The sequence below is a fragment of the Chroicocephalus ridibundus genome, chromosome 2 (assembly GCF_963924245.1).
Source record: "Chroicocephalus ridibundus chromosome 2, bChrRid1.1, whole genome shotgun sequence".
In the NCBI taxonomy this organism is placed as follows: domain Eukaryota; kingdom Metazoa; phylum Chordata; class Aves; order Charadriiformes; family Laridae; genus Chroicocephalus; species Chroicocephalus ridibundus.
The window spans coordinates 146,565,767-146,589,905 of NC_086285.1; the positions used below are offsets into that span (position 1 = coordinate 146,565,767).

Consider the following 24,139-nt stretch of genomic DNA (forward strand, 5'->3'; position numbering starts at 1 on the left):
CCATCTGACTGGGTCTGCCGGGGATCTGGAATGCAGCTCACCTTGTAGGTGGCTTAAGTGGGTTAAGATCCCAGCACTGGCACGCCTCTTACCTTAACTACTTTGACAAGGAGCAGCCTCTAATCTAAAGACTATAAGGGACCATGGGGCAGATCTTGATGATGATTCCTACTATTGTCCCTGTTCTGGCATGTGCTGGAGTCTGTTTTTGCATTGTAGTGAAGCGAGCACCTGTGGTGGAATGCATGGCTTTCCCTTTTGGTGTCCTGGTACATAAAAATATTGATTTTTGCCTTTGTCACCAGTATCTTGGTAAACATGGATGACAACATTATTGAGCACTACTCCAATGAGGACACGTTCATCCTGCACATGGAGAGCATGGTCGAAGGCTTCAAGATCACGCTGACAGAGATCTAGCCTCAGGCAGAGCCTTTTTGTGAGGAACCACAGCATTTCATCCTTCTTGGAAAGCAGAAGATTCCCCAGGAACTTGACAGACGTTGATCAGAGAAACTGTTACAAGACTGCTTTGAGAATACTGTCCATTCTGCACATGTGCACCCACTGCACGTAGACTTGGGTTTGTCAAGCACAAGGCCACTCACATTAACCTGGTCCCTTATTTATTGTTCCCCACTCTCTAGTGCACAAGCAGTTACCAGCCCCCAGATTTGTAACCAGATGACCCACTGCAAATGTGAAATGCAGCATTTTAATCCGTACTTTAGTGTGGATAAGCTCATTCTAAAACACGTTAAGGAACCATGCTGGTCTAGTTTCAGAAATCTGGTGTAAATCACTCTACCAGTAGTTCTTTCCGTCATTGCTAAAAAACTGGTGCAGCGCTAAAGATGGGGAAAGCGGCTGACAGTTCACTCGCTCAGACTGATCCATATCTCTCTATAGTGTATAGTCTTGCCAAATACCTCTGGTAGTTCTCAGCACGTAGCAATGAGGACTTGTAAGTAAGGCATTCAGCTACAAATGTCACTTGTAAGTAAATGGTAAAGAAACCATTTTAACCTTGTATATAATGTTTATAATATGCAATAATATATTTTAACTACTGTATGTGGGCATGTTTACTGCCACTATGTTTTTTGTATGTATTGGGTTTAGGGTGTAACAGAATCTTTCCTAGAGGATTAGGTTGCTGCAATCTGTTAAGGAGTGTGTACTGAGAAGCTGATAACGGCATCTGCACTCATATGCTCCACTCTTCCCCACCCAGTTTTATACTTAAATATTGGAGCAAACTCTGCTATAGGGTCTGGAGTGCTCTGGCACAACGGGCTGCCCAGTTCCCAGCTGTAGATACCTGAGTGTCCCATCCAGCTGCCACCAAATCCACGAGGCACCATGTGTCTGCTGCCTGGTGTACCTAAAGGTACAGACGGGACTGATGCCTGTTCTGTCGATGAAGTGGAGGTTCTCAAAGTGGCCTTTTCTCAAGCCTGTGGAGGGAAAGGTGGTTTCCGCAGCAGCCTGCTTATTAAAGCATTCCTCTAGACTGTAAGAAACAGGATTTCAAACTCTTCTTCTTAAGGGTACTTGCTCCTGTATCTCCATCAAATGATTCTGTTTTGATCCCTAGGACAGTTGGGTGAAGTATAAACCTGGGCTTGATGTAAATACTTTATTGAAACTGGAACAATTTTACCAGTGGAGACTGAGTATCCCACAGCTGAGGGGTGGAGATCGGTCTCTCTCACAAGGGCTGGATCTGAACCCAAGTTGAACTACAAGGTTATGCCATCAAATTCCACCCCTGTCTCCTGAATTCTGTGAAGAGAGAAAGTTGCAGGCTAAAATCGTAGCAGGAAAGGGGTTCAAGGCCTGAATGTCCCTAACGCATCCAAACCCGGCACCTCTCTCTCTCCTTTCCAGCTCTTCTGGCTGTCGTAGAGAGCTCTTGACTCAGCATACCATCCTCTGAGTTTCACCTGCAGGCATTTTATTCTTCATGCACTGTATGTGGATCCCATGCGACAGACAGAAATGTGGGTCCTTTCCTACATGCAGCCTTTCGATTTTTTTTTTATTTTTTTCCCTTCTGAAATCTTTTTTTTCATTTAGTCACAGAATCTGTTTTTATTAGGTGGTTAAGGCATAAAGAAACACTGCCTAGTTTAACAGGGCTCTGTTTTGAGCTGTGTGGAGCTATTTACATATAAAGCAAAGTAGCTGGCATAGCTGACCAGTGTGATGTCAGCATGGTTTTGGATGAATTGTCCTGCAAGCTCTTGCACACTTTCTTAACTTCCTTAGCAATAGCATCCCATTCTGTACTTCAAATAGAAATGTTAGGTACCTGCCAAAGTTTCTGTGGGACCAGAACCTATAAAAGGTTCAGGCCGTTAGCATCAGGGCTAGTATACCCAGAATCCACATAAGTCTGCAAAGAGAAGTGTGTGTTCTGTCTTCCTCCCTCCCTCCCTCCCTTCCTCCCTCTCTCTTCCTTTGTCATGTGCTTTTTCTCCTTCTGATGCAGAGTTTTGTACTAATTCCATTACCTTTTTATAAATATGTACTCCAGCACAGATGCACTCGTTACCCTGCTCAAGAGCAGACATCCTGGGAATACAGGGGATTTATGGTGGTTCAGTTTGTTTCTGCTAGGCTCAGGCTCAGATAAAAAGTCTCTGCTGACCGATTCCAGATACTTTTTTCCTAAAGAAAAAAAGAGGACAGTTTTGTCAGGTGGCATTAGGAACTAGGGCCACCACAGAGGACTGGTGAGCAGTGGTGTTAGTTCTTGTATTTCTCTGTTGTTTGGGATCCTGAAGATATTGGGTGGGATGTCTCAGTCATGATGTCTGGGCAGAAGGTGCAGGTGAAGCACAGGAGTAAACGTACGCAGGAGTGGAGCCCTGGTTCTTCCCCAGCAAACCTGCCATCCAAACTCTCTTACTTACAGGGAATGCCTGTGGCGCCCGGGGCCGGCCTGGGTTGGGATGTGCTGCATTAAGGGAGGACAGTGAGAATTGGGGTTCACAGAGGAGGACAGGGCTGTCCTGGCAGCACCAGCACTCAGGTTAATGGGACATTCTTGTCTGGCACATGGGTGGCTCTGTTGGATGCTGCAGCATCGCGTGCTGAGGAGAAGTGTAGGGTTAGTGAGAAGCGCAATGCTCCAGGAGATACTGGGGCTTAAGGAGCTATCTTTCCATTGCCATTTTAGGAGCTTTTGGTCAGGCACTGTTCAGGGAAGGAAAGTTGCTTCCAAGACTAAGCTTTTCTAAATACATGTTAAAGTGTGTGAATTCCTGATACTAGAGAGCTGACACTCCTGCCTTTAATTCCTTCTTACAGTCTCAATGAAGGTAGCAGGGTCAAGGAAGATGAGTAGGATTCAGCCTGATGGTGAGATTATTTTAAAACAACAACTGGAGCTAGTTAAGGATGGTCTTGCTTAACTTTATCTACCAGGGTTTAAGGGCTTTGTTTGTCTGCTCCAGATGCATCACAAGCACCTAAGACATTACAAAGAGCATGTCGCCCTGCAGCCCTTCAGTTGCAGTTACAGCATCGGCTGCTGAAGGAGCAGCGAACCTTGGATGCTGGTCCTGGCAAGTTAGAAGCTCTCAGGGTTCACCTTCTTGGTCAAAAACAGGCTATCAAAGTGATGGGGAAGGGCCAGTATGAGTAATGCAAACTTCTGAAGCAGTGGCCTGCCTCGTGCCCTGCTTGATTCAAAGGCCTTTAGAAGTACAAAGTGCTCGCATGTATATTGTTTAAAATATACGTGTTGCTTTTGTTTAATGAAAACTATTGATTAATGCTGGATCTTCCAAATATTATGAGTTAAATGGAAATAAGATTTGGCTACTGTTCAGCAGGGGACAGGAATATCTGCCTTCCCTCCTTTTGTCTCTCTGTGGCACCGCTGTGGTTGTTTATTTAAAGGAACAAACCTCTCATTTCCTTTCCTTCTTCAAGGCAGTGGTCTTGAATCTTAACTAGTGCAGCCCGAAGGGTGGCTTGCTGCTCGACTCATTTTCCTGTGAAGAATTAGAGCAGTGCAATGTCTGTAGATGTTGTGTTTCAAAAGAGTCAGATAGAGATGCGCAAAAGGAGAATAATCTTCTAAGCTCTAATTTTGGTTCCCGCTACAGATTTGGCACTATCTCCGTCCATTTGATGTTTTATTGCGAAACCCCCAAATCTCAAATTTTAGTTTCTTTCTACGCAAGCAGGTGCTGATATCCCCAAAATAAAGTGCATCCTTGCAGTAAAGCTTTGTTGATGTACGGTGATATCCCCATCTAGACATTTTGGAGGATTTTTACAGTTGAATGTAAACTACAAAGAAAAGAACTTTTTTTTCCTGTGTGTCCTCTCTCATGAAGTTTTTGGGAGTTCAGAGATCAAGTGTCTTTCTTGTATATTTTCCTCTTTCAGTCTATGGATTGTTTAAATGTTGTAAATTAATTCAAGCAATTAGTAAAAACGAAACTCTCCAGCTGTCGGAGAGCTGTCAGAGATGCTGTATATTGATTGATACGGAACTGGAAAGGAGTATCTTATGCCTTTTAAAATGTAAAGCTTATGAAATGTTTATATGCTCTTCCATTTCCTATGAATTGAGACAAGATACAAACAAGACTGTTTGTGCCAAAGTTTGTGACAAGCCCTCTTTCTGGCAAACAAGGAAACTTTATGTATAAATAGTGTGCTTTTATATTAAGAAAATAGCTCATGTAACTTAATAGTGTTGCAACTGGGAGAGGGGTTTGATAAACTGTAAATACAGTTATTTTATTTTTTGTACATTTTTAAGAAGGAAAAAAATAAATATTCCTATGTATGAGATAATATTTCTCCTGCTGTGGTGTGTGTTACTACATACTGGGGATGGAGTGCTGACGTCTGAGCCCAGAAAACTCTTCAAAAAGAAGAAAATAGAAATTCATTCTACCGAGAAAAAGAGAACAGAGACTGAAAAAAATAATCACCAAAATCTGTTTTCAATGGCTGGCCTGGTAGACGGCGGAGAGAACAGTAGTATTGTATACGTGGACTTCAGTAAGGCCTTTGACACTGTCTCCCACAAGATCCTCACAGAGAAGCTGTTGATGTATGGGCTGGGTGAGCAGACAGTGAGGCAACTGAAGACTTGTCCGAATGGCTGGGCCCAAAGGGGGGAGATCAGTGGCATGAAGTCTAGCTGGAGGCCAGTGACTAGAGGTGCACCCCCGGGGTTGATACCAGGTCCAGTCCTGCTCAGTATCTTCATTAATGATCTAGATGAGGGGGCAGTGTGTACCCTCAATGAGTTTGTTGATGACAAAACTGGGAGGAGTGCCTGATACGCCAGAAGGTCGTGCTGCCATCCAGAGAAACCTCAACAGGCTGGAGAAAAGGGCTGCCAGGAACCTCATGAAGTTCAACAAGGGGAAGTGCAAAGTCCTATATCTGGGAAGCAGCAACCCCGTGCACCAGTATATGCTGGGGGCCACTTAACTGGAAAGCAGCTTGGCAGGAAAGGACCTGGGAGTCCTGGTGGACACCAGGTTGAACCAACGTGGCTTTGCAGCAAAGAAGGCTGATGGTATCCTGGGCTGCATCAGGCAAAGCATTGCCAGCAGGCTGAGGGAGGTGATCTTTATCCAGTACTGGTGAGGCCACACCTGGAGTTCTCTGTCCAGTTCTGGGCTCTGCAGTACAAGAAAGACATGGGCATACTGGAGAGAGTCCAACGAAGGGCCACTAACCTAATGAAGGTACAGGAGCCCCTCTCCTATGAGGACAGGCTGAGAGATCTGGGACTGTTCAGCCTGGAGAAGAGAAGGCTCTGGAGACATATTATCAGTGTGTACAAATACCTGAAGCGAAAATGCAGAGATCGGAGCCAGGCTCTTCTCAGTGGTGCCCAGTGACAGGACCAGAGGCGATGAGCACACACTGAGACACGGGAGGTTCCCTCTGAACATCAGGAAACACATTTTTATTGTGAGGGTGATCGAGCACTGGCACAGGTTGCTCAGAGCGGCTGTGGAGTCTCCATCCTTGGAGATATTTAAAAGCTGCCTGGACGTGGTCCTGGGCAACCATCTTTAAGTGGCCCTGCTTGAGCAAGGGGGCTGGACCACATGACCTCCAGAGGTCCCTTCCAACCTCAACCATACTGTGATTCTGTGACATATTGGAGTGTCCTGAGAACCCAGCTGGAAGCGCTGGCACGAACATCTTTGTGAGTCCAGGGCACCTGGGATGAGATCCTTACTCGCCACTGAAGCATATTTGGCCATGCATCTTGCAGTAGAACATTTTCATCAAGCATTTTATTCTCCACCAGTTGTTTTTGCCTTTTCAAACAAGAATCCAGGAGGTGAGAACATCTAAGTAAGTGGGAAATGCCTTGGGAAAGCATTTGTCTCGGCAAAGGGAGGCTGCCCAAGCAGTGGTGGGGTAGCCCTGTCTTACCGTGGGGTGGAGAAGTTCGGTGCTCCTGCCGAGGGCAAGTCCTGAGCAGGACAAGCTGCCATGCGAGAGCCAGCCCCTGGGATCTCCTCTCTTGTGTCAGGCAGAGACCACACTTGGGCAATGAAAAAAAAAGAAGTTAATTCACCTGAAATGTCTGATCCAGAGTAGTGTTGACTCCAAGATCCCAGCTTCCTCCAGCCCTTCCCCATCCCCATCCAAGCAAAACTCATCCAGGCGTGTGCAGCTCTAAGAGCCTTTTGAGGGCCAACAAAGGTTTTAAAAAAAGGCTTGCCCTCTGTGCTTGGCGTTTTCTAGTAATTTTGAAAAGTATTTGTCAGCTGTTTGTTTGCGATACATCAGGAGAGCGAGGCGCTAAGCTCTGTAGCTTGGCGAGTATGACCGACTAACCAAGAGCAGAAGAGCTCTTCCCAGGTACACCGGAAACCAGGGAGACCCGTTCCCCTCCCACCACGTGCTCTTTGTTGACGACAGTCTCCAGTGCAGCCCGTGTTCCCCCACCAGCCCATCTTCAGTCAGCACCTGAGCTACAGCAGAAACCAGAAGCCGTATGTATATAATGCTGTGTATATATATATATGTATCTATATATAAATATAGATACGTATGTGGGACTGGCTGCAGTTTGCTGATGCTGGTAGCCCCTGTGGACAAGGTTGCAGCCCAAGGTGCTGCCCCTGCCACTGCAGCTCCTCAGTCCAGCAGGTTTTGGGGAGTTTCTCGGGGCCTTTCCCGGGCCCCATGGATGCTCTCTGGACGAGCACCACGGGGTGAGCCAGGACCAGCTCCCATGGGGCCTCTTTAAAGTAATCACATTTCCTGGGCGCTGCCTGCGATAGATGTTTAATTGTGTTTTATAGGAAGTCATTTTACTGAGTGGCTCTTAAAATGGGAATGCTTTAACAGCTGAGTGGTCGGAAATGCTCCGTCTACGAGGCCGTGGAGGAGCGAGGAGAAGCTGATGGGAACCGCTGCACCCACAGGTGCAGTTTCTGGCATGGCTGAGGGAGGGTTTAGCAAGGTGACTCACAAAGGTCTTTAAGAAAAACTGACCCTCTCCTAGGAGAGGGGAGCAGAACACCCCTCTTCTAGCTCTTGACTGAATCTTTAGGGCACTCAGTGTGGCAGCAAAGCTTTTTCTGCACTTTCCCAAGCTCCCGGCTCTACTCGTGCTGCTGAAAACAGTGATTGACTCCAGAGCGTTCTTTTTCCCAGATGGGGCCGGAGCCAGGGCTCACAAGCTGACCAGCCACAGGGTCTCAGATCCCCTTCTCCCTGAGGGGGTGGGAGGGACAGTCCCGGGCTACCGGGGTGCAACATGTGCTGGAGCGCCTGGTGGTGGCCATCACCTGGAGCCAGGCTCTGCGCTGGGAGCCCGTCCGCATCCCTGTCCTGGGACAGGAGCCTTGGGCTTTGCACAGCGAGATGCATGGGTCAGCAAAGGTGGTACGTGGAAGATTTTAGCATCCCTGTGCAAATAAACACCTCCTTACACTCCTGCCTTTTTTTATGCCTTAATGCTAAATCGTATTATGGCCCTAATGTGAGGGTGAGGAGAATGTATATCCCAGGGAGGCTGGCACGCTGGAAGCTGAGGTAATAAAGCCGGTTTGAAGGTGCACTGAGCACACAGGGTACCTGGGTGATGTGACTGATGCTCCATCCAGGCTCCAGCCTGTTTCAAGCCCATATTAATGCGCCACAAATAGGCTGGGTGGGGTTGTTTTTAAATCTCAAGAGGAAATAGGCACTGGTTTCGGTTACCTTCCAGCGGGATTTGAACTACTTTTAGCACTCTGGTGCTAATCCCAGCTCCAAATTTAACCTAGGTAAAAGTTAGAGGAGCTTAGGGAGCATGCACAGGAGCCAGCCACCTCCAGAGCCAGCTGAGGCTGGCAGGAGCCCCATGAGCCACGTCTCAGAGCAGCTAACCACAGCTACCACCCCACCGACCCGTGGTCCCTCCCCACGTCCTGCCCCCCATGGTGTGCTAATCAGTCGAGGATAAAAAAACACCCTAAACCTGGAGAGGGATTTACCTCCGGCAGGGAAAGCTTCCATCAGCCAAGCAAGCTGAGGACCAGAGCTGTCAGCCTTGTGCTGTCCTTGGCTTTTATAAACCACTCCGTGTTATCTCGCCCCCTGCCTGGCTGCCAGCTTTAGCTGCTGGAGGAAAAACTGTGTTAGCAGCGGAGAGCCCGGATGGCTGCAACGTGCCGGCGCAGTGCCCGTGCACGGCTTAAGCCCTCGCTAAGCCTTCCAAATTGGCTTGCTCGGCTGCCGCCCCTTTGCCCGCCGCGATGAAGGGGCCGGGGGCTGCGAGGGCAACAGGCGAAGGCTTCTCCGAGATTTCCTCACCAGACCGTGGGGCTCGAAGGCCCTGCCGTGAAGGGAGTAAGAGCACATGGCACATCGTAGCTAGCTGCAGCAGGATATTTATTAGTAGGAAAGAACATTTAGGGGATTTCAGTAGGAGAATTTGTTTGAGCTGTCGGTATCCACCACACATTGGTTTTCATCAAGGTTGTTCAAGGTTACATATTTATATAAGAAAACAAAATAATTCATATTCAGGTGCAATCAGTAATTCCAGTATGAAAAAGCACCATGTCACAAAACAGTTTACAATACAAAAGTCTTCAAAATCTAACATTTAAAAACAATATTTGTTCAACAGTAATAACAATACAGTAAAAAAATTCTTATTTCCCTTCAAACAATACTGCTTATATATTTTGGCACTGAAAAAGAAACTATCACAAATGCACCTTTTTAACCACACAATGCTGTTTTGTGAGTGTCTATATAACAAGGAAAAACATGCTTTTGAAGTCAGTCATTTTGCCAGGTGCAGTTTGAACTGCTTTCTCTATTAAAAAGAAAAAGAAAAAAACAAAAGAAAAAACTTCCTAAGCTGCAGCATGTCTTATCTTTTGGCCCAGGGCACGATCTGGAGAAGCATCTCTCTCAGACTCAATCTGTTGAGTAAGTCAGTCCTGCCTGAAAAGCTGGATCTGAGCCCCTCTTCCCCCTCCAAACCCGGCAAGAGATGTAGACACCCCCCCAAAATGGTCCCGTCTTTTAGGGACTGACCCCAGGTTCTGCCTATATTAGGCTCCAATAAGATTGTGACCCCAACCTTGCCGCTCAGGCTCTTCTTTTCCTTAATTGCTTAATTCCTCAGAATTTTAGTGAATGAATTTTAAAGCCACTTGCACAGTCAGTCTTAAAATGTGAACCCATTGGTTTTGTCCTGGTATAGCCAGCGGTCTCACAGCAAACCGAGCGTGTGGGGTTTTTTGTTCCTCCTCAAGGATAGGGAAGGCTGAGGCTGGGGCCGGCGGGTGCTGCCAGGGGGACCCCCCGGCCGTGTCCCCTCCAGGGGCCGTCACTGGCACCCAGCGTGGCAGGGGGAAGCTCGAGTCTGAGAGAGGGAAAGACAGAAAACCAGACTTTTCAGGAAGAATTAAGTTTCCGCTCAAAACTGACCCCTATTAAAACGAGACTGCGGGTACGATGCCCCGGGTGAAACTGTGTGCAGCTACGACGGCCCTTGAAAAAGGCTGATTCTAGTGAACATGCAGTCCTTGGTGCTATCTCTAAAAGCTGAACAATAACAAAAAAAAAAAAAAAAAGAGTCATTTTAAATAGTTTTTACATCTTACATCAAAGATGCCACTACGAGAACACAATAGTATCACACATTAATTAGTACAGTCTTAAAAATGCAAACCAACACTGGTAAGACTCCCATACATTCTGCATATCATATGTACAGAAGAGAACAGCTTCTCGAGAGGAGAGGACAGCCATCGAGAGAGAATCTTCTGGGTTTTTTTCTGAGTATGTTGCATAATACAAATACGTTATCAGCATAAGAAAACTTTACTCCGACACTAAGAGTTCAAGAAAAGTCCTAACTGGAAGTTAATAGCAGGGGGAACGGTGCGCGTGCTGCGGGGCACAAAACACATACACAACCCTCCGCCAAATTCTCTGACCCCTCCGACGGCCTGATCACCTACTTCCATGTTACCGGGTAGGTCTAATGCGTTGCTCTGCGGGTACGTGCTCCCAAAGCGTGCAACAGCCCCAGGACAGACCCCGAGAGCTGCCCTCGGCCTTCCTCTAGATGTCCTTTCCGTGGGCTTTGCCTGGCTGAGAACCGGCTGGAGACTCAGAATATCACCAGATGAGCTTACAACAGAATTGGGGGGTAAAAATCAACACATCACGATAGCTATAGGCAACTACACGCAGGACACTAGCAATTCTAGACAGCCATAAGAAAACTATGCGGACCAAATTCATTTAATTCATAGTTGTCCCTCCTTTCTGAGTTGTAAAAGTCTTCCTTAGGATATGTAGGTTTGCTTACAAAGCATTCATCTAGAGAGGTATCTAATTTTGCCAAGACACAGGATATGCTGAACTCCATGCTGCTGCAGTTAGCCTGCCTGTGGTAGCTTATTTCAAGTTAGATTTGGTATCTCTACTCTACGCTGCAATGTAGAAACAGCCTGAGGGAGCAGAGATGGGAAAGGTCTCCCTGTGGAATGGTCATGGACTCAGACAGGAACCGGACACTTGGATCCATTCAGCTTTTGGCCATGGTTTATCTCAATTTATTAGTCTCTACAGGATCAAAAATATCTGCCCAAATTTACACAAACAAATATATAACTATTTACTTTTGCATTCATCGTGTCATTCACTCGTCAATATTTAAAAATCAAAAGGTATCAAGCAGTTCCGTCAGAAGAGGCCAATATTGGTCACCTCAGGTTCAAGAGCGAAACAGAACTGAATATACAAATATAAACTACAAGACTGCTCGGACGGAATTGAAGTGAGCAAGCGGGAGCATATTGAAATGCGGCTCAACCTGTCTCCTTGCAGCAAATGTGCAGACAAAAATAACCCCTAACGTAATTAAGCACTTCATTTTTACTAGGCACAGAGAGCCCACCTCACTAGTAATTGCTCAGGCAGCTCTGCTCTTGGGAGAATTGAGACTTCTGTTAGCACGTGAGCTAAACGACCGGCAGGGCTGAATCTAAGGGCATCCAAAATAAATAAATAAATCATGAACACAACTAAAACACGAATCAGGAAATCAAACAGAAAATACCAAAGAAACATGATCTTGCAGAGCATTCATATGACTAACATGGAGCACAATGTCTTCAGTGAGCTTCCTTAGATCCTTATCAGATTGAAACTCTGGTTTTGTTTTTTTTTTTTATTTTTCTCACAGTTGCGAATAAAAACTATTTGGTTGCCCTGGAAATGGGAATAAGGTAATGGCAGGAAATAAAAAAGTGGTGGTGGTAAGGAACTGAGAGTTCTCCCCCAAACAACCGTGTCGGACCCATTAGTCTCCCCTCTGACTGCAGCCAATTGACAGCGCAAATGAAGCTTAGAATTTAAGAGGATTTTCTCAGGTGGGTTTACTAATCACTATCATCCTGTTTGGTGGGGGAACGTGAGGCCGACCCTGAATACCGCTGAACACCCTGCCCCCAGGGAGGACAAAACCAGAGGTCACACCCTTGACACGTGTTTCTGACAGATGGCAGGAAGAGTTTCTGCCTGACATTACTGCACCAAAATTATCTCTTGGTTGACAGCATCTGGGTGCTCCAGGCAGCATCAGGGCACTGCAGGCTGGATGGTGATGCATAGGAAGATAGTGCTCCTGCCTGGAAGAAGCAAGCTCTCCAAGGAATAAACCATGGGAGCGGAGAGCAAGCACTGGTCAGGTTCAGTCTGCAGTGCATCAACAAACACACACATGATAATGAAAACCACATTGTTCCAGAGGTTCAACATGTTCTTGAAATGTTTAATACTACCATTACTTAACAATGGGAAATAAATAGTGTGGTTGGCAAGGTACGCACAGGAGGACCAAAGGGTGGGAACCAAATCAGAAGATGTTCCATCTACGTGCATTAAGCCTGGCTCCTCCAGATGTCAAGGGCTGGTGTTTGTTACTCATTTACAGAGAGGGAAGGGATGGCAACCAAGAGGTGGGTGCAAAGCCTTGGAGAGCTGGACACCCTGAGCGCTTGGGAAGGTGAGAACATCTTTGGTATAAGATCAGAGCAAGAAGGGAAGATCTAAGACACTTCTCAGCTGCACAGCAAGAGAACACAACGGAGAGGGTGGCCATCATGTGCTTCGGCATCTTGGAAGCACTTAGCAGGCTGAAGAAGCTCAGATGACCATCTCTGTGGCAGGACCCAGAGTCCCTAGCCTCGGCACACGGTGACGTGGGGACGAAGCAGCCCCCAGAGCGGGCTGTCGCAGAGGAGCTATTCTGTGCTGACTGTGGTTAAGGGGGAGTTCAGACCCTGCACTAAAGGCAGGGATGTCTCGTACAGTTTTTCATTTCTCTAGTCTTTTCACATTGTTCACTACAACTCAAGCTCTTTTTTGCCTCGTTTATTGTGCATTAGTCAGCATTTTACACGTGATAGCTTAATCCCAACTATGCATATTAAAATAACACTTATGACCTGTGGGAGTAATGGGGAAATCAAATCTGTACATTGCAAGAAGCCCTCACATCTGGCCTTCCCAGCTGTCCATACTTGTGAAGATATGGAGACTATATCTGAAAAGCTTTATATCTTATCCTGTGAAAATCCCCTCCCCGAAACAACTCAGTACGGAAGATTTGGAAGCAGGCTGGAATAAGGGGTGCTACTAGCCGAGACACCCATGGTAGACAGGGATGGTTTCTGCAAGGGACAAGGAAATTGACTTTGCATCTGACCGATCGTTCTACTGCTCCAAACGCCAGAGGCACCTAACTGGCTTCTGCAGCCCCTCAGTGATGGTCCCAATTTCTAGTGTCACTGCCATGATAATGACAATTTACAAACCCTGCTGCTTTTTCCCACTGGGTGCTTAAAACGTAGCTGTTCTTCTCACCTTCCCCAGGCTGCAGGATGGCACCCGGGCTTTGAGAGCTGGGTGGAGCTTTCCCTTCTTGTGCACCATGACCAGGAAGAACGCTCCCGCAGGCAACGTTTTGCCCTCAGTTACACTGAAGAATGCCACATGTTCTTCCTGGGAACTGTTTGTTCGGCTTCTAACCAGGGCATAGCGAACGGCTCTGCTACTTATGTATAAGAAAGAGCAGAGTTATTCTACTTCTGCAGCTGCATATTCATGCTAAAGGTATTTAAAAGTGTATTTTGCCAGCGCCTCAGACTGAGTGCGCAGCAGGCAGAGCTGCTCAGCTCCAAGGTGCCGTTTCTGGTCTAGCCCTATCTCAGAGCACATCGCACCACGAGTCTGACATATCGCTGCCTTGTATCTTATCTGTCTACTGCACAGTCAATGGAAACCTCCGCATGCAGCTCCCAGCGTTGCTCGGCTGTCTGATGCTTGCCAAGTTTCTCTGTATTTCTAAGCACAAGTTCTGCCCGCGATACCCAGGAAAACACCTTCCCCTCACTTTAGGGCTCCTACGTGAGATCCCGCTCAGAAAGACACAGAGCAAAGAGTGCATCCGAACGCTTGTGCAAAGGGCAGGTAAAATATTCTTCTCCACTGGTCTTGCACCAGTTGCCTGACACCTAATTCCTGAGCCCAAGGACCATCTGACCACAGGGAAGCGAGGGAACACCGTGAGAAAGACAAGAGGAGGTGCTGGTGTAGCGGGTGTTCGGGGGAGGTCTGGGCCAGCCCTCCCCTCCGCTTGTTTCGCTTGGCGCTCGTACGCTAGGCTTCAAAAGGAAACTCTTTTGAAGGTTGCCTCCTTTATCCTGACCGTGCTATATTGCTATCATGTTGCATCTTCACCAGTGTTGCTAAAAAAAAACACAAAAGAGAGAGTTTTAAAACAAGGGAGACAGCTGAGCTCAGGGCACTCGTTCTGAGGCAAGGGATTCCCTCCCCACCGCCACGTGTCCCCAGGGACCTGCCAGTTGTCACCGTGTTCCCTGGTTCACATGTACCGAGAGACGTACGGCCACGGCCATGTTCTCGCTCGGCTTAGGCTGCGGATTAGGGCTCAACGTCAAGTTACCACAGTTCAACAAGTTTCCATGAGTCAGCTGTGCTGAGGTTTCTGCCCATGTGTGTGCTTCTAGCACACAGCAAATGCGACTTAGCCTGGTCTGCAGTGAAAGAAAATTAAACTAAGCCGCATTATTGCACGTTTGCCATCGGTGAAGAGAGCACATGCTGGGAAGTCCAGGGGCTCAGCCCCAGGGGCGAGCTATTAAACTGCGGGGACTTGGTCATGTGTGAACCCTTCTTGTGCCAGTGTGCAATACTTCTGCACATAGACCTCATCCAGCCACGGAAGTTACATACTTCTGGCTTACAGTTTTAAGCAGCAGTGTCTAGAAAATGTGGAGGTCATGCTTTAAAATAGAGAAAAACAAAGGGCAAAATGCCCCAACAATAAGGTAAAAATCCTACAGGCTCCTGAGCACAGCAAGAGGAAGACCACAGCTCCGTGTGCCTCAGGAACTTCCACTGCTGTCAACTCACAGGGCTTCAAATAATGTTGAAACACAGATCTTTCTTCAGTCCCTCTCAAACCATAAGTGCTCACAAACCCACAATTACACTGGTTTTACAAGGGTTGTGTTCCTGTTTGCCTTCCCAAAGCACCCTAAAACAATGACAGGCTGCTGCAGACGGCACAAGCCTTGGTCCTCGCTTCACTTCTTCTGGCCCAGAGTTTTGCAAGCTGACTGGGAATGCCGGATAAATGGGACTGGCATTTTCCATGGATTCAGTCTACATGCGGGATGCACTCAATAATTCATTTGGACAACACGTGAGTTGTACCTTTTTCACACGCAATGAACACTGGAGAATGCATCTACAAAACTAAGAGGTGATGTGACATAGTATGTGCTGTCTGCCATCCTTCCTGTACAGAAATATTGCTAATGGATCACTTCAAAGTGTCTAACTTGCTGTGCTATTTTATACAGGAGAGGTCATTTTGTCTTCAAAAGGTTTATGAAGGCAGTTAGGATTGCAAATGCCAACGGCAGCAAAGCAGAAAATTCCAATCCGAGGCGCAGCACTCCACTGCTGTCCTGCTGATCTGAGGTCTGCAGATGCTCCTACCACAACGCCAGCTATGGATCACTTCTAAAGTACATGCAGAGGCAGAGAAAGAAAGGGATAGTTAATAATTTAAAACAATACCAATCGTCAGTGGTAGTCAGGTAAAAGAATAACCTTAGTTCACTCTGTAAATGTTTATACAATAGTCTTATCTCCAGCTACCTCCTCTGCAGCTGCGGGCTAATTCTTATTCTTCCAGATTTTGTGAACTGTGGAAAGAATTACATCTCCACTGGCCTGGGGTCACATCGCAAGTTCTGTTTTCAAACACGTGTGGTACAGTATTGACACGTGAAGAAAGCCTGGCCCTAAAACTACCGAGCAAAAACAAACTGAGAGATTAGGTTCTGGGCCAGAAATATGTTATAAAACTAAAAAGAGATGGAATGCAGTCGCTTCAATAGAAGGCAAGGTTTTAAAAGTTTCTGTCACATGCAACTGCTTTCACATTAAAAAGAAGATGGAACTGGGGAAGGTATCCAAGTTCACCTTCAGTAAATGCCAGCTCCTGTAGGGCTGGGCTGCTTTGGATGCGGGTGCCTGCACTGAGCCGGTAGGTTAGAGGTTCAGCAGGGCTCCTCTAGTGTCACCTCGTCCTGCCCGCCCAGGGGTGGTGATGGGGCACCCCGGGGGCGGCTGGGGCAGTGGGACTGTTCGTTCCTGTCTGACCAAGGGGGTGTTGACTAGTGCGTGTCCACTGACCTTCCTGTTGCCATCCCCAGCAGCCTGGCCAGCCTTGTCCTGCTGATAAACAACTCTCAAAGCACCCGAGAGGGAACGTGGACCTGAATATACATGAGATGATGGACATGGGAGAGAGGGCCAGAACCTCTCCAGGTAAAGCAGAAAATTACCTTGAAGAAGGTAGGCACAGACTCTCCTTTGAAGGTTTAGATTTGTGCACAGGATGTCTAATGAAGATTAAGGAGAAATAGAGACAGAACATTTCTATCAGCTGGAGGAATTGGTGCAAAATTTACTAGTGATGCTTGTAACAGCTAAAAGCACTAGGTATTGAAATCTCTTTGTGTCTGTTGGTTGGGTCTTTTTTGCTGTCTCACTTTCCCCTCCGCACCTCTGCTCGGTATTTTGGTTAATATAATGGGAATATATCATCAACTGGATTTCTGCAATCATTTGAGACAAAGGTGTGTGCCTGAAGAGATTTACTGAGTGTAATTAGCTACTCATAATAATTTTAGTACAACTGATTAGCAATGTTATTTTCAATTTATTTTTATTTTATTTTAATATGCTCCGCACTTCACACCTGGCAAAGCAAGTGGTATGGAAAATTAAGTCTAGGATTTTTTCTCTCAGTTACTGTACATGCTAGATAGTGTTCTACAAAAAAAATTATTTGTACTCGGCTATTTTTTCATGACTTCTAATTAGTACTTAGCTAATCATCGTTTGCCAAGCAGACTTATTTTACTTAGTTTATTTTAAATTAAGGCTACTGGGGATTAGCATCTACAAGGTCACTTGACAAACCGCCAACCTTGCCTGTCAGACAAAGGTTACTCTAACGAGCTCACGAATTCCCAGCGCTGTGCACTGCCTACATGGGTACCTCTCCAACGGGATCACAGAGCAGACTTTAGCTAATGACAGATTAATGCCAATTTAGTCAGCATAATGCCTCCTGTTGCTAAAGCTTTTCTGTTGCAGCAGTGCTTGTAAAGTCCCTAAGAAATCCCACGAACGTCTACTGGCTTTGCATACAGCAACTTTGACCAAAGGATAAAGTTTTGCAGCAGCAAATTTCAGAACTCCTGCATCTAGGCGAGAAGATAAACATTCAACATTTCTCTCAAGAGCTGATCTTTTTTTTGTTTTAATTTTTTATATATATAAATATACCATAAAGCGTACCATTTCCTCGTTTCAGTACAGATTTTTCGAACTTTACTAAAATAAATGAAATATAAATGCTACAATTTTATGTTTAAAACAAGTTTTGATGACAACCTTCCCCTAAGGGCAGGCTCAGAAACTCCGTTAGCTACATGGAGAGAGACAAAAACACCCCCAAAACTTCATACTATGTAAGAGCATTCGGAACAGCAGATGTGCCTCAGCTGGAGCTGCGTGTCCGTGAGTCCCTCACGTGAATGCCCACTCTCCTTAGTAGAAACTGCTTTACTACTAACCTGAAAATTTCACATTCAACATGTATCTCCCTTAAATTCATTGTCAAGACCCAGTTTCCCCTAGCTGTGTCTGCCTTTGCTGATCCCAAACGGCAAGAGGTATCGTCAGTTGTGGATTTGGGGGTCAGGGTTGCAAATTGCTGAATTTTCAGATAAAGCCATGTGAAATCAACCACTGTAAACCTAGGAAAAACTGTCCATCTTTGTTTTTTCCCTTCTCCTTCGCAACCTGGAAAATGTTCACAGCATTGAAACAATGAGGCATAGGAGCAGGGGTGCGGACGATGCACCCCGCACCCATTTTGCACTTTCGTACTTCTTCCCGATCCTGTCTTTGACCTTAACTGGTGCCTCCCGGACAGGAGAGGAGGTTCCAGGTGAATCCTACCCCACCCATCACAACCCCTTTGGTTCAATCTCTACTACACTTTCAGGTCCTGCGGGTGAATACTCAGCTACTAAAGCAGCAATCTAAAAATCTGTCAGTGTGTCTTGCTGCCAAGGGTTTTGTTGTTGGTTTCCTCCTTCTCAACGCGTACTTTCCATAACAGACACATTAAAACAAAAAACAAAATGAAATCTTTAAAACAATGATAACACCACAATATCTGTTTAAAACAGTACTGCCCGTGCTCTGGACAAATTGTTAAGAGCAATTCAGCATTCTTATAATTAATCCACAACAAAAGAAGCTATAAGATGCCACAAAAGAAGGCATAATTGGCCATACAGAGGCAACACTACCATGAATGTTGTTTGGCAAGGAAAAAAAAAAAAGCAGATACATAATTCATCCAAAGAATGGGTTCAGAATTGCCCGGCGCTGCTGGGATCACACTGCAGGAGACGGACTATGGATGGATCGCTCTTGGCGCCTCGGATGAACTCTTCCAGAGAGAGCTTTCCTAGAAAAGAAACACATTTGCTTAGCACACATGGTGCGTCACAGCACACCTGCCAAGCCTCTGGACAAATGTGGTGGAATGAAGCTGGGGAAGCCCAAGGAAAACCCCTGGGAAAGCAACCCCACAAGGCAAAGCCCTGCACGCCTGCACCCCACTGGCTGTGGACGGTGGTGGCTTTGCCTGGGCGGGTGAAGGAGAAGTGGTGGGTTTGATGGGTCACCCCATGTGGGCGGGACACCCCAGCCACCCAGCATGGGGGCAGAGGTGTCCATCCCAGCAGCTGGAGGGTGCCTACCATCACGGTTGGTGTCCATCTGGCGGAAGATCTTCTCTGTCCTCTTCTCTGGTGTTGACTCGTCTTCTGGCATCTTCATTACAGAAGAAACCATCTTATAGATTGCCTGTGTGATATGACAGGAGCAAAGAGCTGGTAAGAAATGTATCATCTTAATGCAGGGGTATGATTATCTGCTGGTGACAGAAATAGGCAGAAAATATCCCAGGAACATCAGCTGGGACCTGCTGTCCGGATGATGAAGGGAGTCGGGTGGCACCAGTGCATGCAGCTGCCCTCTTCAGCGGGATGCTCATTTATGAAATACTGTGTTTCCTTATTTAGTCACGGTCGAACACAATCTGGGTTTGGACCGAGGTTACATTTTTCCTTATTAAAACAGTCTTCAGATGAATTTATCCCTTGTACAGCGTGTTAGGCCCTGGCAGCTCCTGGTGCCTGGGGAAATGGTAGACCACTGAGGTCTTGTCCCGCGCTGTGGTGTGCCTCCATACTTCAGCCACTCAGGCTCCATCCTCACCCCCTGCCTTTGCTTCCCCCATCTCCTTTCTCTCCCCGCTTGGTCAGCATCCTGCCCGCGGGGAGGGCAGTGACTTTCTCCTGGCATTTGCCATGTCTCATGGATAATGAAGACTTGACCAGCAACACAGTGTCCTTTTCCTTGGGGATTGGTGTGTGTACACAGCTAAAAAACCCCATTCACAATTCGTTCCACAGAGAGCAGATGTTCTGGTCCCACACAGCACTGGTGCCACCCATAGCTATTCTCTGCACAGATAAATCCATTAGTCACGTGTGGTATTAGCCACCCCTGAAAGAGAGGTAATGTTAATTTTAAAACAAGGCTGAGTAGTTGTCTCTGAACTGGTTACCCGAACGTTGCCTGCAAATGTGAGCATGCAGTGCCAGTAAACAAGTATTTTGTGTGCCCAATATCTTTACGGTGCCACACAGCTGGGAGAGCAGTGTCAGCCAGACGGCTGCGGGGTGGTGGCCTCGGGGGACCTTCCCAGCCATTTGGAGAGGCAGCACATCCCCGCCCAAGGCAGCGTTGCCCCGGCCTGACCAGCTTCTTCTGCCTCCCTTTGCGGCTTGTTGGCCTCTGGCTGGCAGGCGCTGCACGGGGCGGTCACTCTGCCCTCCAGCCCTGCTCTGTAGATGCAGATGGCTTTCTTCCGCAGATTCAAATTCTTGTTTCCCCCCCAACACAGTGTCTGCAGTGGTCAGTTGATAACTCGGTGCAGATGTGATTGCTTTAGCTATTTGTTCTCCGCTTCCTCCTGTTCTGGGAGGGGGGTCCTTGGCGCAAGCCCAAGATCGCTCACTGGATCTCCCCTCTCCCCTTTTCCCATTCCCGAAGGCACTCTGTCTAGCATGCTCCCATCATCTGGCCCAGGGTCCCCAAGAGACGTGACGGCGCAGATTCACCAGCTGGAGGATGCCGCTAAGCAGCACAGACATCTTACACTCAGACTAGGGAGCACCCGCTTCCTCGGCCATCTTGCGGATTTCTTCTCTGTCAGCAGCTCACCTTTCACATCTCCTGGATTTTAAATAACTCAAAGAGTTACACCCTGAGAAAGGCATTTGTGTGTTTAATTAATTATCCATCGCTTATGCTCTGCGCAGTCAAACATCTGCTCCCTCAGTTATGTCACCAACACCGTGGCCGCGGATTTCCTGGTCTGCCCTCCGGTAAGTCTGTAACCCTGGCTATGGACCCGAACAGGGGAACAGAGGAGAACATTTCAGCATGAACAGCTGCTGGCTGAATGGAAAAGGGGTGGGCACCCTTTTAATCATTGTCACCATGATTTGCACTGCAGGAATGCCCAAAGACTCCTGAGATGATTGGGGTGGCAGAGCATTGGGCAGAGCCTCCGTACAGGCAGGGATGCTGTCCACACAACCCGATCCTCTGGTAACCAGGAGAACAGAAGAAGGGATGAACATGCAAGCACATGAACATACCAATGAGGGAGCCGGGGGAAGGAGGGAATAGAGTAAGAAAAAGAGAGGGTGGACAGTAAGAATTTACACCTTCCTCATCCTCATCAGCATGCAAGACTCGCGGAGGTCAGAGCAAAGATGAGGCTTATAAATCTGCCAATGTTTAAGCATCTTAAGCTGTCTGGCTTTTGTCTGGGGTAGGAAGAGAGGTGGAGGGGTCATTCCCTCACTCTGGGTGAGAGGATGGCAAAGCAGAGAATCTGTATTGAAAGTGTGGGAGGAATGCCCCGGACCGGGAGTGCAGGTGTGTTTACTCTGATCAAAGTAGCCATAGTAAGAATATGCAGATTTTTAGCACAAAAAAAAAAAAAAAGCACTTCAAGATGACTTCATCCTACAGGGTCCTTTTCACAGAGGCGTGTGAAGGGAATAACAGATGAGATATTCTAGGAAAGCCAGATGGGAATAACATAGTAAGCGTTCCTTTCATGCTGAAAATGGTTACTCTGGACAAATTCTTATGTCCTTACTCAGAAGTTCAGTGGGAAGTTTTCCCAAAGTAAAAGCCAGCGAAAGCTGATTAAGAATCTTGAGACTTGCCCCATATTAATTCAGCGCAGCTACACAGAGCTCTTTATTGCATGTTTGAAAGAGCAAACGTTCAAAGGAAGCTGGTTTCATGCAATAGTTAGGTGGAGCTGGGCTGTACTAACCCTGGGCTGTAACCTGGGACCAAAAGGCTGCTGGGGCTCCACTCCACGTGGAGTACAACTCCTCGGCCCCACACCACTTGGGCTGAAAGCCATCAGTGGCACTCAGCAGGAGAAGGTTTGGAGGTGGTTATCTATCAGCAGCCACCTGAGTCAGGGCAGCCTTCGCAGATCAACTTGTGTCAGGAGGGCTCCTTACAGCTCCCTGGTGCCCCGAACACCACCAAGAAATTGTGCCTCCAGAGCCCTGTGTGCATCACTGGAGCGAGCACAGGCTCCGGCTTCATCTGAACTGGCTGGTTCCCCCCAGAGCTCTCCCCTTTGACTTTACACCTGCCTGTGGATGAGCAGATCAGCGATGTCTGATTTAGGGCAAATTTCACCCCTTTGCCCATTCACACAGGTTTTGGGCGCTGCTGCTGGCTGCCGCTGCTGCACTCGGGCCAGAAACCCTGGTGAGGGATGCACTTTCCTCCTATATTTGGCAAAGTGTCAAAGAGCTCCTTACTGTGAAGGGAGCAATGACAGCACAAATTTTGAGGCAATCCTTTTTACTCTGTTGAAATAAATTTTGACAGCTAAAGATCTCATGAAGTGAATAACCAGCCTGAAAAAATTGCTTTCCTCTCAATCCCATGGGGATTTTTGACACTGTCTTTACTGAGAGCTATATCGGCTTCTGCTTCTTTCCATATCAGCTTCTGTTTCTTCCTGGCTTACAAATGAGCTAGCCCAGCAAGTGAAACCCAAGAGCTCTAGTTGTATTAAAGTGGAGGTGTTATTCTCATCTCTTGGCTCAGTATTCTTAAGAGACCTTATTCTTAACATGTCTTATGACTCCACACAGTTAAAAAAATATACCCTTAGAACAAGGTTTCCATGTCTTATTTGAAGTCTTATTTTAAGAGACTCTCACCAAATATGTCCCATTTCAGCAAGGGGAACAAACACAGACCTTCTAGCTGGTTCTCAGCTATTTTTGAGTGGACTGGGCTATTTAGATTATAGGTAAACATATGTGAGATATGAAAAGCATTTCTAGAGCAGGAGAATCTGAGAGGATCTGTGATGGTCTGTCAACAGGGCAGCCTATGAAACATCTTCCCACACTACTTTGCAGATGTGCTGTGCCTGGTAGGTGTAGCCGTATCCCGTGGGCCTTCTTTCATTAGGCTTTGCAATTGCCAGTTCACCACTGAAGTCCTTCAAGTTATGGAAGCCTCTAAACTGTGCAGCCAGCTCCATGCGGAGGGCTCCTGTGTGTTTCTAAGCAGGGCTTTTTGGAGACTTGTCTACAGGACGTTCATGGGCAGGCGCGGTGAATGTGCGATGGACTATGCGTACATGGTTAACAGCACTACGGTAAATAGAGCTTAAGGGAATGCGGGCGCTTTGCCCTCTAGCCCATCACTTTGCAGAGAAAACAGGCTTTAAAAAGCTGTTATGGACCATTCACGTTCATCTCTTTGGCAGCTGGCCAGTTACGAGGGCTCCCGTGGGACATGAGCCATCTTGACCAGTAGCTCTGCTGTTCAAGTGCTGCTGCTGCCAACGCTGTTACCACAAGCACCTTCTTGCAGTGTTGACCGAGAGTGCAGTGCCCGCATTGCCTGCAACCCTGTTAGATTAGGCCAGAGCATGAGAAAGGAAATGCGAGTATAACCATCAGCATAACTGTGAAAATCACTATGGAGAGAGGACTTTCACGGCACAAAGAAAAGCAGACTGAAAAAGAAGAAAAGTGTGCCTTGCCCCTGTGTTATTTAAGATACAGTAATCCCACAGTAATAGGGGCAGTATTTTTATATGAAACTAAGACTTTTGGGTTTTTGGAGTTTTTTTTGTCTTTCTTTTAGTGTTCATTTTGACGTATTGTCTCATGCAAAAATCCCGATAAAAACATAATAAATCCTGCTATATCAATATGCAAATGTATGCTAGATAAGGGATTTGTAATAGGTTCCTCTGAGACATATATCAGAGATATTACAGACTTCTGTTTTTCACTATCAGAATGACTGTGACGGCTGAGGGCCCCCAGGAAGACATTTGATACAGAATCCTGTCTTTCCATATTAAAAAATAATCATCTTTCGTAAATGAAAGTGATAGTTGTTAGCTGTTTTTTTATGAGTCTAATCACTCCACATCAAAGGAATCTCTCAACGAAGCAAGAAAATGTGCTCATCTACTTCATTTTCACATATCAGCCGAACACGCTTCCAGAGACTACACACCAGATCCTGCTCCACCGGGAGGAGCTAGGGGTGACACGTGTTATTCAGGGAGAGCACTGTGACCACAAGAAACCAGAAGAAGAGAACAAGGCGATATCTACAAGCACATTGTCTCATGGGAAGCTCCATCACAGAAAGGGCGGCATTCCTGACTGTAAAACCACCAGTGGTCCACGGTGCAGAAATGACTCTTTCTCAGGCTGATTGGGCTATTTACTTCTATAATCAATTTTTGTGTGGTCCCTCAAAACGTGGGGTGAGAGCAAATGAGAGAAAGCACCACTCAGTGGAGTTCCGGGCGTGATCTGGAAAGAGGAGGGAGCCGAACCTCCCAAGAAGT

General features: G+C 46.9%; 2 protein-coding genes across 4 annotated transcripts in view; one reads left to right on the forward strand and one right to left on the reverse strand.

The window, feature by feature from the left end:
* The window catches only part of GRHL2 (grainyhead like transcription factor 2), a 71,503-nt gene extending 66,720 nt beyond the window's left edge, over positions 1-4,783 (forward strand). For all 3 annotated transcript variants that reach the window (XM_063327290.1, XM_063327289.1, XM_063327291.1), the window contains exon 16: positions 306-4,783. In XM_063327290.1, the coding sequence (XP_063183360.1) occupies positions 306-420 (115 nt within the window). In that variant the 3' untranslated portion in view covers positions 421-4,783. The remainder of the gene's footprint in view (positions 1-305) is intronic.
* A 4,083-nt stretch (positions 4,784-8,866) lies between these two features.
* NCALD (neurocalcin delta) overlaps positions 8,867-24,139 on the reverse strand; it is a 60,414-nt gene continuing 45,141 nt past the window's right edge. The window contains exons 3-4 of the mRNA XM_063327292.1: positions 18,903-19,008; positions 8,867-18,607 (exon numbers count right to left, since the gene is read on the reverse strand). Of these exons, the coding sequence (XP_063183362.1) occupies positions 18,510-18,607; positions 18,903-19,008 (204 nt within the window). The 3' untranslated portion in view covers positions 8,867-18,509. The remainder of the gene's footprint in view (positions 18,608-18,902; positions 19,009-24,139) is intronic.